General features: G+C 41.4%; 1 protein-coding gene across 1 annotated transcript in view; it reads left to right on the top strand.

Moving 5' to 3' along the window:
* The window catches only part of cUnh8orf34 (chromosome Un C8orf34 homolog), a gene marked incomplete at both ends in the record, with an annotated part of 55,006 nt that overhangs the window by 16,414 nt on the left and 21,169 nt on the right, over positions 1–17,423 (top strand). Inside the window, 2 exon segments of the mRNA XM_083995027.1 lie at positions 1,903–2,069; positions 16,563–16,698. Of these exon segments, the coding sequence (XP_083851153.1) occupies positions 1,903–2,069; positions 16,563–16,698 (303 nt within the window).

The raw sequence follows: 17,423 nt of genomic DNA, 5'->3' as shown, positions 1-17,423 counted from the left end.
CCCTCTCTTGAAATCCCATCCTCTCCTTAATAGGCCATGCCCTCTGGTGCTCAGACACTTTCAGACCAGAGAAAAAACTCCTCTCACTTTATAAGTCAGTTTTTATCTTTGATCTTCCTGCCTCTGCCCCCTGATTCCAGCCCACCTGTCACCAAGGACCATAAGGAGAGCTGACAGGTGCTGGTGACTCTGTATGACTGACTGCAGAGTCTAGAAGGATAAATACAAGGGGCACATGGGAAATCAGTTGCAGCTGTGGCAGAGCTATATTCAAGAAAATGGCGTGTTTCGATGGAGTCTGTCCGGTGGGACTTTCTCATCCAGTGGCAGTCAGAGGCTTTTACTGAACTTCTGTCTTCCTATATATATTCATCCTCTTAACAACACAGATATAGAACACTTGTTGTAATAGCAGGGAGAGGTGGTGATAAATAAGGTTGGAAATGCCTTACACCAGTGTTATTTTGTGATCATATTGTGTTTAATGACTGGTGCACACCACCTGAGGTTGGTCCCTATAGGGAAAATATACAAGTAGAACTACCAGCAGGCGTATGGAGATCAGGATTCTAATAAAGGGTAGGAGCTTATGTTGCAGTGCAATGCATAAAAATAATAACACAAGATACACAAGTCTTCTCCCTCTCCATACAGTATTTTTGACTTTGCAACAATGTTAAAGTTTAATGTCTTGAAATATATATTTTTTTCTCTGAGGAATATATTAAGATTAATATAAGACATTAGACAACTATGCAAAATGGCAAATGTGCAGAAATTCACCCAGAACTTTGCCTCGGACATATTAGCGGATATAATTATCAGAGATACCATGCAGAGAGGATGAAGAAATATCTGTCATCCTTTGACCCTTTCCCATTATCCGTAAATAGAAGTCATTAAAGTGAGATTAGCATCAAATTAATACTCTGGCTCTCTAATCCAAGCCCTCAGCTACTGTGATATGGAAATTAATTTTCTCCAATGTAGAAGTAATGCAGAAGTCAGCCTTCATCGGTATCTTTAACTAGGAGACAATTTGGCAGAATGAGATGACACAATTTCAGCTGAGGAAGATGCAAATGCAGTAGGAGCTGAAATGTTTGAGTTCTTTCCATCCATTTATTGTTTTGATTGATAACAGACTATAAACTGTCTAAATGTTCATACTGTAGGCGTGAACTGAGCTGATATTTTATATTTCCACAGCTATATCCTGTGGCAAACAGTAAATAATTGGGACTGAATTTGTGATATCTTTACATTTGATCTTTGTCTTCATACTGAGTCAGTATGAGACTGGAAACAAGTGATTTTGATGCCTTTTAAATATTTCATTATTTTGTTAAAAGATCAGAGTCCATGTGTATATGTCTATGACTATATCTCACTGTGCTTTATTTGATTTGGTTTAAAGCAGTACCTAACTCCTCCTGCATGTCTGTGGGTTTGGATGTGATTGGTTTTCCTACTGATTCCAAACTACAGGGAAAGCTTTCAAGTCAAAATACTAAAGATCACTGCTGATGGTTTGTGCTTAGCGTAGTAAAACTACTGCACAGTTGCTCATGTCACAGCCATTATCCCTCCTTATCTTCCCCCTGCTATCCATTTACAGTACAGTATGTTGTACTGCACCTGCATGGCACTTGAAATTACTGTATGCTATTTTATCCCTAACAACCATGGAATGGCTGCCAAGTGCAAGCAGTGGTGAAAGACACTTTATGCATCTGCACACTGCCAAGGTAAATGCAACATTTTGTACATGCTAGAAAGACTGTGTCTGTTTTGATGCAAGTCAGACGGAAAAGGAGAATGCAATTACTATAGGAACAAAGGTATTGTAAAAGGTATTTGCTCATCTTAAGCCCTGCTTCTTCTCTTGTGTGTCTCCCTCAGCCTGAAGATGGAAACAAAGAGCAAAGGGCTAAGGGAACAACAGCAGCATCATAAGAAGCTCCTGGCAGCCATGTTGTCCCAGGACTCCTTTGATTCAGTCCACAGCCCGGCCCCTTCTGTTGCAGAGGAAGAGATTGAGGACGAGGACGATGCCATGGAGCTTCTGGGTAATGTCAAGTAGCCTGTTTTTTATACCACCTATTTGTATACACAGACACAACTTGTAAACAATGTTGCTCTCTGCACCTCAGTGAATCAACATGAAAGATTTTCTTGATGCTGCGGCGTTCCACTAAATCAAAGTTTGTTATGCAACTGCCATTGATCATAGTACTGAGCTGCTTGTGAGCCAGACTGGCGTATCAGCAGATCTCCTGATGTGTGTGTGTGTGAGACGGACACCTGTTTTCTCACCTGTGTTTTTTCTTTCTTTCTTCTGAATATTTCACTTCGTATACAGTAGTATAACAAATGTTATATTTTAGTTACAAAATGATATTGAAAATTAAATTTTATTGCAATTCTTCACTTCTAAGAGCCTCAGTCAAAATGGCAATGGAAGACGTGACTCCCATTTCACTGCAGTACATTTTTGGCAGTAGCCAGCAGGATCTCTGCAAGCTTAATGGAATGACTATGTGTAAGATTAGATTTTGATAGTTTGCCCAAAAGGCATATCTCGGGATCCGTTGGGAAGGTAATTCCATGAATTTTGGATAAAGTATCACAGATCCCCTGCCAAAGACCTTGTAGTTTACTGCACTGCCAAGTGGAATGAAAGAAAGTGCCCTGTATGGGACCACATCTAAAACAGGGGATAAGAGATTGGGGTTAAACCCATGTAGCTTGGAATGGGTAAAATATCGTAAAAAATACAATTGAATTAACCTATATCTTGAATTTAGTGTACACATAATACAATTGTTTCACAAGCCCCACTACAGTTTTGGCTCAGGCTCACCTGCCCGTTCAAGTCAATGAGAAAGTGGTCTCCAACAGTTAGGGGTTTTTGAGCAGAATCACATGATCACATTCTAAACTGTATGATGGAGAGACAGTGAGTGCTAAAAACAGCAATTTTGAGGATATATATATTGTATCATGTAGGTGTGGAAAATTTTAGTGGTCTTCTTGTAGACAACCCAAAAATGCACCAGCACTTTTTACTTCTCAGAAAATCGTCACTGACTAAAAAGAATCACTGAGAGAGAGGCAGGCTGTTTTTGAGGAAAAGTAAATGATTCAAATGAAAGGGTAGGAAATGTCCTTTTGAAGTATAGGGAGCATCTCAGAAGGAAGGTAATATTTGCATACTGTATATGCAGATCTGTAGAGTCATACCAACCGTGTAGTGACAGGAGGGCTTGCAGGGCAGAGCAGCAGCTAGTTTATGTTCTGTACTGTAGCACTTTAGTGGAAGCTGTTAAAGGGAACTGTGTCTCCAGTTGTCAGAGTGAATACCTAGACTCAGTGGCTGAGGACATCTGTATAAACTATGTAAACAGGAAGCATAAAGTAGCTCCATCCAGTTACTTTTTGTGCTTTTTTAGTGCTGTGTGTGTGTGTGTGTGTGTGTGTGTGTGTGTGTGTGTGTGTGTGTGTGTGTGTGTGTGTGTGTGTGTGTGTGTGTGTGTGTGTGTGTGTGTGTGTGTGTGTGTGTGTGTGTGTGTGTGTGTGTGTGTGTGTGTGTGTGTGTGTGTGTGTGTGTGTGTGTGTGTGTGTGTGTGTGTGTGTGTGTGTGTGTGTGTGTGTGTGTGCGTGTGTGTGTGCTCACATTTCTTCATGTCGGTCATACCATCATGCCCCGACTTGAGATGAAGGTATGTGACAAAGAGTGTGACGTGACATCTTGTTTTGGCTTTATGCAGTGCAGGGTCTGATAGCTCATTGCCATCTGTACAGACTGACACAGGATGTTGTGCGTCATGCCAAATTGACTCTGTTGACAGAAATGCTTTGTAAGGTAAAGCTCTCTCTGTTTGTCTCTTACTTGCTCTTCCACTTTGTCTTTTCCGTGTAGTAATTGTGTAGGGGCGATTCTCTGGAGTAAAGTACCCCATTCCTGCATAGTAACACTCCTGGAAAGGAAGGTCAGATAAACAGATGCATACACACAGGTTCGATAATCAAAGCGTCACCTCAAAGATTTATTGCACCAGTAGCTCTATAAAACGATCTATCATAATGTTAATTGTTGAAACTCTGTGGTGCTTTCACCCTGTAGTCCAGGCAAAATAGTGTTTTACGACAGACTAATTGTCACAGAAGGTTTTTCACCATACATCATTTCTATGAGGTGTCTAGAACAACATACTAAAAGTCCTAAGAAATCCTAGTTGGGGAAATATGTTTAATTCGCATCATTATTTACTGTATAAAGTCTATGGTGCTGACAACAATACACCCCAATGGGGCTATTTTTTCCCTTTACTCCTACCACAATTAAACTTTACACAATGAAAATAGACATTTAAAGTTACATTTTTTGTATTACAAGTTTCTTGGAAAATGAATTTGAATATGCAAATGAGCAATACACTAATGGAATATGCCCAAAATACACCCGAATAGGCTTATTTTCTTCCTTTACTCCTACCACAATCACACTTCACACAATAAAAGTATACATGAAAAGTAACATTTCTGTATTTCAAGTTTCTTGGAAAATTAATTTTAAATATGTAAATGAGCTCAACACTAATTGACTTATGGTCAAGAAGCCATAAAGCCACAAGCAGCAACAGGGGCCAAATAACTAACACATTCATGTCCATTCAATAAGTTAACCTATGCACTGAGTGCTGTCACTTACCACACTTGACTTATGCATACACACATGTCACTTGCCACACTTAAAAGACCTATATTGACCTTAAGAATTAATTGCACAGTCTTGTCTCCAGTTGCTTTCTAAATTCTTTTTTTTATTATTAGCGAACAAGCCTTACCTAACGACTTTCCTCCCAGTTTGCAGAGAACATCAGAAGAAAGTCAGAATTCATCAAAGTCGTTTCAACGACTGTGTGTGATGTTATATTATATATGACATTTATGATGATGTTCAACAACATATGAGCGGGACTACGAACTAAGTTATTTGGCCCCTGTTTTTGCTGCTTGCAGCTTTATGGCTTCTTGACCATAAGTCAATTAGTGTTGAGCTCATTTACATATTTAAAATTAATTTTCCAAGAAACTTGAAATACAGAAATGTTACTTTTCATGTATACTTTTATTGTGTGAAGGGTGATTGTGGTAGGAGTAAAGGAAGAAAATAAGCCTATTTGGGTGTATTTTGGGCATATTCCATTAGTGTATTGCTGATTTGCATATTCAAATTCATTTTCCAAGAAACTTGTAATACAAAAAATGTTACTTTTAATGTCTACTTTCATTGTGCAAAGTTTCATTGTGGTAGGAGTAAAGGAAAAAAAGGAAGCCTATTCGGGTGTATTTTGGGCATAATTGATTAGTGTAAGGCTCATTTGCATATTCAAATTAATTTTCAAAGAAACTTGTAATACAAAAAATGTTACATTTCATGGATACTTTCATCATGTAAAGTTTCATTGTGATAGGAGTAAAGGAAAAAAATAGCCCCATTGGGGTGTATTGTTGTCGGCACCATACTGTAGACTTTATACAGTAAATAATGATGCAAATTAAACATATTTCCCCAACTAGGATTTCTTAGGACTTTTAGTATGTTGTTCTAGACACCTCATAGAAATGATGTGTGGTGAAAAACCTTCTGTGAAAATTAGTTCTATTTTTGGGTCCAAAATGAGCTAAATTGCCTGGACTACTGGTTAGCTAACAAATCTCTGACACTCAGAGGAATAACAACCCACAACGTGTTCTTTTTTTATTTCCCACTGCAACACGGGCCCCCAATTATAGTGCTCAGTGTCTTTCCAATCTCCGCAGAGCTGCTGCTCTGTGGTGACATACAATCCATGTACGCATTCACTCTCTGCTCTGCTGTCAATGCACTGACGCACCTCTGCTTGTTAGCAAGATCTTTTCATCAGGGTCATCCACAGGGTCACGTTTCTTTATTGATGTGTGGGGGGAGGCCCACAGGTTGCACAAGTGGAGCTGCAACAAATGACTCTTCTTACTTTCAAAGCAGCTGCTTTTTTATTTTAAAAATGAATTGCTCATTTAGAAATGAAGTATCAAATACTACCTTTAATCTCAAGATACCTGTACAAAAAAAGGGCCTATTTTGTCTGAAAATATGGAAAAGCTGTGATTAACTTGACCAAGTGTTTAATTGACGGACGCTGTGAAATTGGCTCGACTGAATCTGTGCCTAGTTTTAAATTTATCTTCTAACTTCTGTATTTTTTATGTTTTTGTGTGTTTCAGATTCATAGTCGGCCGAGTATGGTGTAACACTTATGAAAGAGCTGATTTTATTCCCATAGTTCATGTTGACCTTAATTACTGTTAACTGCTCTATATCACTGTGCTCCCCTGATAGGTAGGAGACGATACAACAACACCAAGTTTTTCTTTCCTTTATATTAGGAAAACACAGTCATCACCCAGGACAGCAGTACTGTATATAATGTTGATAAATAGAGCTATAAAGCAGGATGCTAATGGTCTGTGATGGTCCTCCTTGATCATAGCTCTGAAACTTAGGCGTATTCCCCCCGTGGCTTTTACACTACGGTCCAGGGTCGTAATTCAAAGCAAGTAATGCAGCAAGGTCATCGCTGATTCTTCTCTGTCAAGGCCTGGTCATGGTGCTCTCTGCAGGGACCTCCACTACTGTGCTGACTGTCACTCTGAATGGCCTGCCTCAGTGCTGTGGACCTGATTAAAGTGATGCTAACATACAGCATGCGGTGGCAGCTGGTGGGCATGTGGAAATGAATGACCCCCAGGAGGATTTCTGGACCTGATTGAGAGAGAGAGAGAGAGGGTCTTGGCAGTTTTGCACCTACGACCAAATCTATGTTGAAGGTGGTGATCTTTGTTAGGAATAGTGATAGTATATGAATCCCTAAAGGAGATATTCATCTTTTTACGTGCCTCTGTCCTCGTGAGGATTAAACCATATGATCAGATGCTCAGCGTAATGTTGTAGTAACTTGCACAGTTTCTTTGTTGTATAGAAGGTCCTCACTGTCAAATTGGTTGAAGTTAAACAGAAGATTGCAAATTCTGTGCAAATTCTGTGACACAGCAGTTATCATGACCTATAGGTATACAGTTACCTAAAGTAAGAGGTTATTCTGCTTAATATTGCCCATTAACTTCCACATTTGAGCTGTCTAATATCTTAATTCCCCCACCATATGTTATATGGTGCATTGCAACATGTTAAATTAATGCGCCTTGTGGTCTATCAGATGCAGCTATACAACCACCACTATATAAACTGTTGGCAGCGAGTGATCTATTCAAGCATTTGTGTAGGGTGACCTCTAGTGGCTAAAATATAGTATTACAACTGCTGTGACACATTGAGCTGGGCCAGAAAAGTATTTTAAAATGGTTCATTTGGTGTCGGATTTGAATTCAGGTAACCTGGCGGAAAAATACATCACAGTGATCACACACTTCCTCTGTCTGGCACTGAAAAGACAGATCATTAAAATGATGGTGTTGGATCTTTTGCAAGTATCCCGCACCGCTGCGCACACTAATTCATTTTCATACACCTACATATGTTTAATCTTCTCCCCCACATGCACTCACACACATTCATGTACCATGAAATGCTGATTAAAGACACTCGTCCCAAAGGGGCATATGTTAACTCCAGATGCACGTCAGTAGTTTTTTCATGTACTTGTATTATGTCATACTATCAGCTGAATGGAGCTTTGTTCATCACTCCTGCTAATTGGCTGTTAGTATCCTTGTTGTGTTGGTTACTGCTGTAAAGGACGACACACTACACAAATGAGAGTGATCAGTCATGTTTACATGCCCAAACCTCTGGAGGATGAGGAACACTAATCACATTGCGAAATGTCCACTGGGAGGCCGGAAAGGAGATCTAGTTTGTCTTACTGTGTAGCAACTACAACTTCTGTGAGAGACTAAGATGCATAATATAAGGGATGTATAATATAACGGGCTGAGAAGATGGAGGAAAGTTAGCAAGTAATCCCCATTTTCATATTGAGCAGAAGGGTTTTCCAAACTGAGTCTTTTTGCCAGCACCTGGATAAGGAGCTTATGAGAAAATAATAAGATCGTCTTGGAATGGTTTACAATACTGCTCGCCAAGGTTTTCCAGATTGAATACAATTATAAAAACCAAAAACATGGCTTAGAGTTGATTTGTTTTCTTCAGATTGTTCCAAAAAGAGAAAATAAAATCAGCTTAGAGGTTAAGTCTTATTGATTTTCTAGCTGCTCTCAGGGATGGTACTGTGTTTTCCCTGTTGTTTTCATTAGTTCTGTGCTTAATATTTACCACAGTCAAAACCATACTGAAAATTAATATGGCTCGCATGCTCTTGTAGAACCGCGGAAAATATCAAGATTTTAGCTTTCGCTAGACGATGAGACCACAGTATTGCACTAATCTGTAATAAGAAACAAGCTGAGTTGAGCGTGTGGCGAGAAACACCCTGTTTTTTGGCCTTGCAGTGTTATTTTATGGTAAGTTAATGAGACGAGTTAGCCAGTTCACCACTGTACCGTTACTGTTCTCGTCATCTATGGTGGAAGTATCCCGTTTCAGAGACAGACCCTCTGATTTCTCAAAATCTACTTTTGAGTATAAAATGCGTGATTTACGGTTTCAATTAATGTTGTGTATTTCAAATTAATAGGTTTCACCTTACCAACTTTTACCCTGTTTCAAGAAGTTAGTTTGTAAGAAGGGACACATATATGCACATACACACACACACATTTCCAGTGTTGCAAAGGGTAACGGCGTGTGTCTCAGTACAAAATACATGGCAGTCATCAGATCCCCTATACAAGTCCACAGGCCCTCTTTAGTGTGTCAGCCCACTCTGGCATGATTCCTGAAACAGGAGAGGAGGACGTGGGAGTAGATTTACTCACTCTCACTGATTCACAGTGACAGTGAAGATTTGGTAGGGACAGAATGAGGGTATGATAAAACTCCGTCTGATCTTTGATACACAGAAAAAAGCAGGGACTGATGGATGAGTTACTGCTTGTGTGTGGCTCTTTTGTTTGAGGACGTTATATCTTCCTTGATCAAACGCTGCGTGAATAACGATACAATGGAAGTTATATATGATATACAGTATACACTTTGAGTTGGCAAGAGAAAGTGAATCTTTTTTCTTTTTTTTTACACAATCTTCATAATCTGTATTTTCTGTCTAAAATTCAAGTTTTAAAAAAATCAGTGTTAGAAGCAAGAGAGGTCATATGCAGTTAAAGTACAGAGATTTGATCTTTCAATGGAGACCTGAACAGTAACTAAGGACTGACTTTGTTTAAGTCCACAGTGAAACAGTAACCTTTTCTGCCTTTATTGCAGATAGACTTAAGTTGACCCTTTTATATCAGTTATTGTTAAAAGCTCTCTCAATCCCACAATAAGATTTTTTTTTTTCAGTTTTTCATTTATTTGTGTCTAATGGCTTCTTTAAAATTGTTGCCACATATTTGGCATTTCCTGATAAACCTATTATAAATTGTTTAAACATACTTAAAGTATCAATGGATCGTGCATCAGTGTTATGTGATCATAAGGCTCAGCTAAATTTCTTGATAAGTGTTAATATCAGCATGCTAATATACTAAATCAAGACAGTGAATGTGGTAAACATTGACCACTAAATGCCATCATGTAAGTTTTGTCATTGTGAGCTTGTCAGCATGGTGATGTTAAGTGCCTGAAACAGTGCTGTGTCCCATGGAGCCTCTAGCATGGCTATAGGCTATTAGTCTTGTTGTATTGTAGGTGGCAAAAGTGGAGCTAATTTGACTTGTTTTACATAGTTTTATTTAGTTTAAACACCATCAGTCAGTTGTTAAAACATATTTATATTATACCACTTAGTGTGTTAATGTAAGTCGTTGTAACTCTGCTTCCTTCCATGTGTCTGAATGGACTGATTGCTTTGCAAACATGGCTAAGAGTTGTCTATTTGTCTTTTGCCTTAGGCCAAATTTCAGATTGCCAGTGCTGGCAGACGAGGCATGTGCTCCCTGACGCCAGCAACAGCAGCAACAGAAAAAATTCTCAACAACAACAACGACAGCGACACACACAGAGACACTCTCATCACCCCCATCTGCCCCTTTTACCCTTGCCCAAACAACCAAAGACACAACAGTTGCCCTGTAAACAATGTAACATGACAACACAGCAGTATCATCGTGGTGCTACAGTATGAGGGAAGAGAAGGAGGTGGATGAGAACATAGCCTGTGTGTCAGCGGTGCGAGTTGCTTCAGCATTAAATCTTTCACTTGAAGTACGGGCTTGAAAGGGCCGGGCTCACCTCTGAAGGTTTCACTGGCCTGATGGTGAAAAGAATGTCCCCAGTAAAACTCTAACTGCGCCCAATTTGACGCCTGTAAAAGGCTCCGTGGTGCAGATGGATACGTTAATCGAGGGGCAAATTGCTGCGGTATTACGGTGGTATTACTGGAAGCAATTACCAATCGGCAAGTAGACTGCTGTGATCATACCATAAATCTAGCAGTAGTCATTACGCAGACTATGGCCTAATACCAGCCAGTGTATGTGCCTCTGATGTGTGTGTAAGCGCCTTAGATGAACTGAGGAGATTATCTTAATGGAAGGGAGCTGAATGGACACAGCGATGCTGTATTGTGGCTACTGTAGCCAGACAGAAGTAAAAGATGGAAGATAGACACACAAGGATGAGCACAGTGGATAGGGTTGTTATCTAGGATGACAGATAAGGGACTTGCATGAATAGACGCCTTGTGTTATTATAGGTTTATTATAGGTTAATCGACCAAAGACCACCCCAGACAGTGCCGTGGGCAGCTTTATCTGAAAAGAAATAACAAAGTGAAATTTGAAAACATTACATCACATCACATCACTTTTCTTGGCTCCTATCTGCACCATGGTTAAGATTTAGGAGACAAACAGACGAGTGAGACTTTGTCATTATACAGTAATTGGTGTAGCCTATAATCAGTAGTCTGTGAGTGTGTCTCTTTGTGTGTGTATTTCTATACTGTAGGTGTACATTATGCCGATGTCTTAACAGAACTTCTGTCTGAAGTTATGTGCATGCGTGTGTGTGTGCTGCTGTATCTATGTGTTGATCATAAACAAGCAGGAAAACTACTGAAATGAAAACATTATTCCATTACTCATACTCACTAAGCCTAAGTTATGCTTGTTTCTTTTAAATAACAACCACTCGCATTCCTCTTGCACAGGCAGCCAGGCACATTTCTGATTTGATGAATTACTTACCGTAATTCTTTGGTGATTATTATTACTGTTTAAATTATAGATGGCAGCTTTGATCCTGGCAGACAGCCGTTTTGATATAAATTTACTATCAAGTATATTTAAAAAGAAAAATTCTGCCTTGAAGATCAATAGTTGAGCAGTGATTTGAAGTTCATTTAGAACTTTTTCCAGAGCAGTCAAAGAAGTGCAGTTACTGGCAGGGTAATGCATCCATACATCAACCATCATCCCCTACTGTGTCTCCCATGACGCCCTAATCTCTGCAATATTTGCGGTTAGAAAGTGAGTTAAAAGGAGTTTTGCACCACGGTCTGCGATAAGACTTTCCACAGGCGTCGGAGCCGTGATGTTACCCCGCTCATGTACGTCCCCATCTGATTCTGATCAGCCTTTTTTTTTTTCTTTTTTTACTGCCGCACTCAAGGGTTGTAGGGACTTGGAGCCTAACAGGCATATTTTTAGGCCAGAAGGGGAGGAGGGTGGGGAGAGGAGGGGGGGGGCGCTATTGAAAGCCGAGACATAATTATGAAATGTAAGTTGGAATATTGTTTTTATTACAAAGCCAAACAAATGCGTCTCCGCCGCGACTCACATCAAAGATGTCTGTGTGACGACTAACCGCCGAGTGGAGGCTTTGTGCTGGAGGCTTAATGAAACACAAATGCTGCTTGTATGTGTGAGGGCAACGAAAGTGTGAGGTCTGCAAGTGTCAGTGTGTGTGTTGGGTTGAGTATGTGCCGCGTGCCTTTTTATCTATACGTCTGAGTATGTTGCTCACACATGTGGGTCTGTCTGTGTGTGTGAGTGAGTGCTGTGTTTTTTTTTTTTTAACTGTAGGCTACATTGCAAGGAAAGGCATCTATCACTTACAGACTATTAATTGGAGCCCAGTGTTATGTGGCGAGACGCCGTCACTGCTCATGAAAGAATGGAAAGTTCACTTTAGATGAGACACAATAACTCACAGCACTTGATGAAATGCTTTGGATTTGATTTGGGAGATGATGAGGTGTGTGTGTGTGTGTGTGTGTGTGTGTGTGCGTGCCTATGCCTCCCCTTCTCCACGTGTGGGGTATAGTGCATTAGATGATTCCACTCCTGCATCTGTCAACGCAACTTCCAAGAAGGTGTATATTAAGTTATTTGGGAAGTCGGGGTGCTAATTATGACTTCAACTCCGTTTTTAGCCCCATGAAAAGCAGCAAAGAGCCAGCCAGTCCGTCGCTATCTAAACAACATTAAATTACATGGAAACTTGGAGAGAGGAGCACACAAACACTTTATCTGTGCACTGTGCTCCGCTCCTTCCCTGGCTTCGCCGTGAGTGAGTGATTGCGGCACGGAATTCCTCATTGCTCGGGCCTTTTGTTGGGATTGCATCGCTCGAATAGTTTCCGTCTCCCCCGCCGATCCCCACGCGCCCTCCACTCCCTGCCCCCCCAGTGCAGACCCATTTTATTTATCTGCCATGTCTCATCGTTAGACAGGGGGTGGGGGTGGGGAGCATGCATGGCTGCCCCGGTGCCCAGGGAGTGGAAATGTGACGGGCTGACAAACGGGCGAGTGTGGACAGACGTTTGTTGTGTCTAGACGGAGGCCTGGGAGGCTGTCATGGTCTCGGGGTAAACTGGTCTCACTGGAGACACACTGTAAACTTATCATGGTGGTATTGTGTGGGAGGCATGCTGGGCTCTATTGTGAACCTGGAGGGTGTGCATTCAGTCATACGTTTGACTAAATAGACAGAGAAGAATAGGACACTTCACTCACCAAATGTGTTCACCAAATCTGACGTGAACATGGACTTTTAAATTAGTTAGCTAGTAAGTTAATGTTACATAACTTATATTTTACATTGTACGTTTTCACAGTTTTTACACAAACCAACAATCCCATGGTCACTGATGGAAAGAAAAACATCTCCATGGTCATAATTCAGGCAGGACACAGTGTGAGCAAGTGTGTCACAGTACTCGTGCACGTAGACGCAGCCATTTACAACGCTAAGAGCCAAACCTCAAACTGCATTCATCGCTTCAGCACTCCGCTCGCAGGCCTTCCTCAGAGACAGTGTGGTGTCAGCACAGAGATCTGTCACCTCTCTCTCACTCAGTCGAAAGTTCAGGGTTGGGTTCAGCATCGTACGGCACCTCAAAGGGCTGAGGCTTTTGTATCCCCCCGTTCATTTACGAACAGATAATGTTTTAACTTCAATGCAATCTGTATAAACATCCATAAAGCATCAGCATAAAAAAATAGTGAGGCTGTTAATCCTCCCTTCTTACCAGCTTTTTATAGAAATTCTCAGAAAATGATGTCCTTTTATGTTTCTACTGTTCAAAAGCACATGCTGTTTCACGTGTAGAACAACTTGCTCTTGCACAAAATGTTGTGACTCCTCGCTAAGTGTTTCAACTTGAGCTACATTTCACTAAGACACTCTAATCTGTTTTTTGTAAGCGATGCTTTGTTTACCTCAGTGACCTTTGAGTGGCTGAGATTAGCTCTCTCCTCCCTCAGACACTGAGGTCTTTCTCGCTATTATTGTGTCATTTTATCTTGACCAGAAGGAAATAACATCTAGAACACAAAGCGGGAGTTGAGGTGAGGAGCAGCTGTGTGTACACTGAGGTCATGCTCTCTTTCAGCGTCAGAGCCGGTCGCTGTTATTCTTTTGGTATTTCATGAAAGCTGCAGCTTCACAAGTGAATGTTTCCAAGTGTCAAGTATAGTGATTTGTATCGCAGGCTATGACCCAACAAAAATCTGCCACGCCACATTAGTCAGTCACCAAAAAGGGAAAATGGTTTTTGAAAAAAAAAAAAAAGGAAGACGTGAGAATGGACGAAGAGAAAAGAGGAAAAGGTGAAGTCCCAAACTTGAGCAGTTCTCACGACCGGCGAGTTGCCCTAATCGCTGGTGGCTGTCTCTCTGTCCCCACCCCCTCCACCGCGTTCCATGATGAATGGGGACATTTAATATTGCCTTGCTTAAGGGTATTACTGGAATGTATCTGTCCTTCTCAAAACACTAAAACAACACTTGTTCTCAGACAGCCTGGACACGGACTGGTGTCAGTGTTCACAATGTGAGAAAACCCACCATCTTTAGTTTGCTAAAGCCCCTGAACATACACTATATATAGATTTAGACTGTGTACAGCAACTACTCATTGTTTGAGGAAACATAATCCATCACTAATGATTATTCAAAAAGTCTGTCTCCCTAATCTGTTAACAAGGATAAATGTCTATACTGTAGCAGTCATTGTTACTATTTTAGTTATGCATGTGAGCATGATAACCTTTGCCAGTTATCATTAAAGGCAAAGTACTGTAGAGCTGAGGCTGTTGAAATGTCATTAGTTTTGCATGCACAATGGTCATAAATTCAAATTTAAGGTGATGGAAAGGTCAAAGTTATTCAGAGCAAATCCACCCAATAGACAAGGTAATAACACTCAGACGCTCCATGCCTGTTCTTCCTGTATTTGCCTCTCAACTGTGCTTTGTGGAAAAAAACCAAGTACTAAGTAACAATCGACACAGGACTCTGCCTAGTGGACCTGGTTAGAATAGAGTCACAAATAGGTGGATTAGATTGAAGCACTGCATTTAGAAGTCTTGTTAGAATGATTTCCTGACACCCAAAGGAGATGCGAGACAGGTGAGATTTCCTGGCTCTGCGCCACGGTGATGGATGAAGGGAGAGAGTTCTCATGAGCAAGTGTCATCCAATCTAATCCAGGTGATTAGTCATGCATTCTCGTCTTTCAAGGTGTGAGGCCCTTTTTTTTTTTTTGCACCCGCAAAACCGGGGCTCTGGTTATGTGATCCCAGAATGAAAAGTATCAATGTTGGTTTCAAATAACTATATACACACATACATAGAGAGACAGGCACGCACTGCACTGTATGCAAAAAGAGCAGAGACAATGGTAGCAAGAGGTGAGAACCTACCATGTGTCCTCACGTCGACCCACCGCACTGGCAAAGCTCCTGAATTCCTCTGGTTTGATGGGAGTGAGTGGGACAAATATTATTATGGTGACCAGTCAAAATGTTCTGTGTGATTCAACACGTGTTTAAAAAGCTTGACCAACACACTTAACCGAGTAAGCGCGCAGACACCCACTCATCTGTTCATTCTCATAACACGGAATGCACTGCAATATGTTTCATCTCTGGAGGATGCGTTCAAAAACCAAAAAGGTCTGGCCGCTTCAGACTCTGCCCTTTGATCTTCTGTAATATTTAACCAATGTGCTACGAAAAACACTGACTTCATATTATTTTACTCCACTGCTGTTCTTCCATAAATCTTTTTATTGGCACAATTTATGCTTTCTTTTCTTCATCATGCAATATTGCAGTGTCTATTAAAGAAACATGTATCACGCTGTCTTAATGTCGAAAATTCGGTGCCCCGATATGATAGCTGATGATCCTGTTTAGTCTTGAATCGCATCCAAATGTCAAACTTTGAGTTGTTCCATGCGCTGAGCTTTTCATGGAGAACAGCTGTATTTTGAGATGAAGCAGATATCTTTGAAAAAGGGGGAGGGAGGGCAGACAAAAATAAAGTTTATTTAACATGTACATGAGGGAAAAAAGTGATAAAGGACCTCTGCACCTGTTAACTGCATGTGTGTGTGTGTAGGCAGGTGTTCAGGATGATACATATGGACTTCTTTATGGAGTCAGATGGAGCAGGGTCCATGTGAGCACGCTCAGGGAGTATTAGCTCTCGAGGACACAGGCAGAGATCAGACGAAAAACAGCCATTCCACAGCTCCGTCTTTCTCTTACCGCTCATTTTCCCTCTCCGACTCCATTGTTCTCTGTCCCCTTCAACCTCGTCTTGTTAACGTACCCTTCCTGTGTCTTTTGCCGCCATGATGTGCTGCTGTCATCGACTCCTCCTCATCGCTCCCTACAACAAAGAGTTTTGTAATATAGTTTTTAAACGCCTAAGTCTCTGACTCTGCGGTTGTATCTATGTGCGTGTAAGGGGGGGCACAGCGGCGGCCCTGGGCTGAGAGTGTTTATTTACTGTGATGTGCTTTACTCTCTTCTCAGGCTCGGAGCAGACTGTCATCACCGGGCATCATATTGACAAGGGAGAGACCGCGATGATTAATGACTGTCTTTTCTCTCCTTTCGTTTTCCCTCCCTTTTCCTCGGTTTCCTTCCCCTGTCTCCACTTGTGTCTCTTTCGCCTCGCTCTCCCCCTCCCCACTCTCTCAGAGGACCTGGATGACCTGCGGATGGAGGGCGTGACAGGCTTGGCTCCATCCGGCAGTAAATTCAGCCAGGGACGCAGCTCCTATCAGCCTGAACCGCAGGCCAAAGTGACACTCAACATCTGCTCTAGGTGTGCCAGGTAAATGTTTGTCCCGTCTTCTATCTGGGAGAGAGATTGAGTTCAGGAAGAGAGATGAGGGGATCGATACCGACGTCATATCTGCCCAGTAAATATACAGCTTAGCATAACACAAGGACAGGCAACAGGAGTAAACATGAAATCTCTCTTCTCTCAGTCTGTGTGCTAAGCGGGGCTGCTGGCTTTTTCCAACCTTGTTTTTAAACCAGTTCATGACCCCACGCCCACCTTCTACTCCCACATTGCCTCACTTTGCATTTGTATCAAAGGTAGCATACCTCAGCAGCCAAAACAGAGAATAATATCACATCTGAAGTGCATTCTGGTGTCGCTTGTTTTCACAAATGTGCCCTATCGCGGATAATCATCTCCATTATCACCCTTTCTCTCTCTATCACTGTTTTCTCTTCTGACACATTTCCTGTTCCCCCCCGATCCACAGCATCAGTGTAGCGCTCAGATTTCTGTTTGTTGGGTGTGATACCGCAGGCAGGTGTGGGCAGGACTCTTCCTTGATGCCAGTCAAAGATAAACGGGTATCTCTTCGATGAGACGCCAGGCACAAATCTGCCTGCACAGCCCCCTCTGTTTGGGGTTTGGAATTTGTTTGTTTCCTTCTCTTCTTTCATTCTCGCTGCTTATCAGTTTGGTTCCACGCATAGGCTGCAGGATGTTGTCAGAGGTCCTGCAGGAGGATGAATGGTATCGCTGGACTTTTTTGTTGG

This window comes from Trachurus trachurus (assembly GCF_905171665.1).
Source record: "Trachurus trachurus genome assembly, chromosome: 20".
In the NCBI taxonomy this organism is placed as follows: Eukaryota; Metazoa; Chordata; class Actinopteri; order Carangiformes; family Carangidae; genus Trachurus; species Trachurus trachurus.
This window is presented reverse-complemented; position numbering and strand designations above follow the sequence as displayed.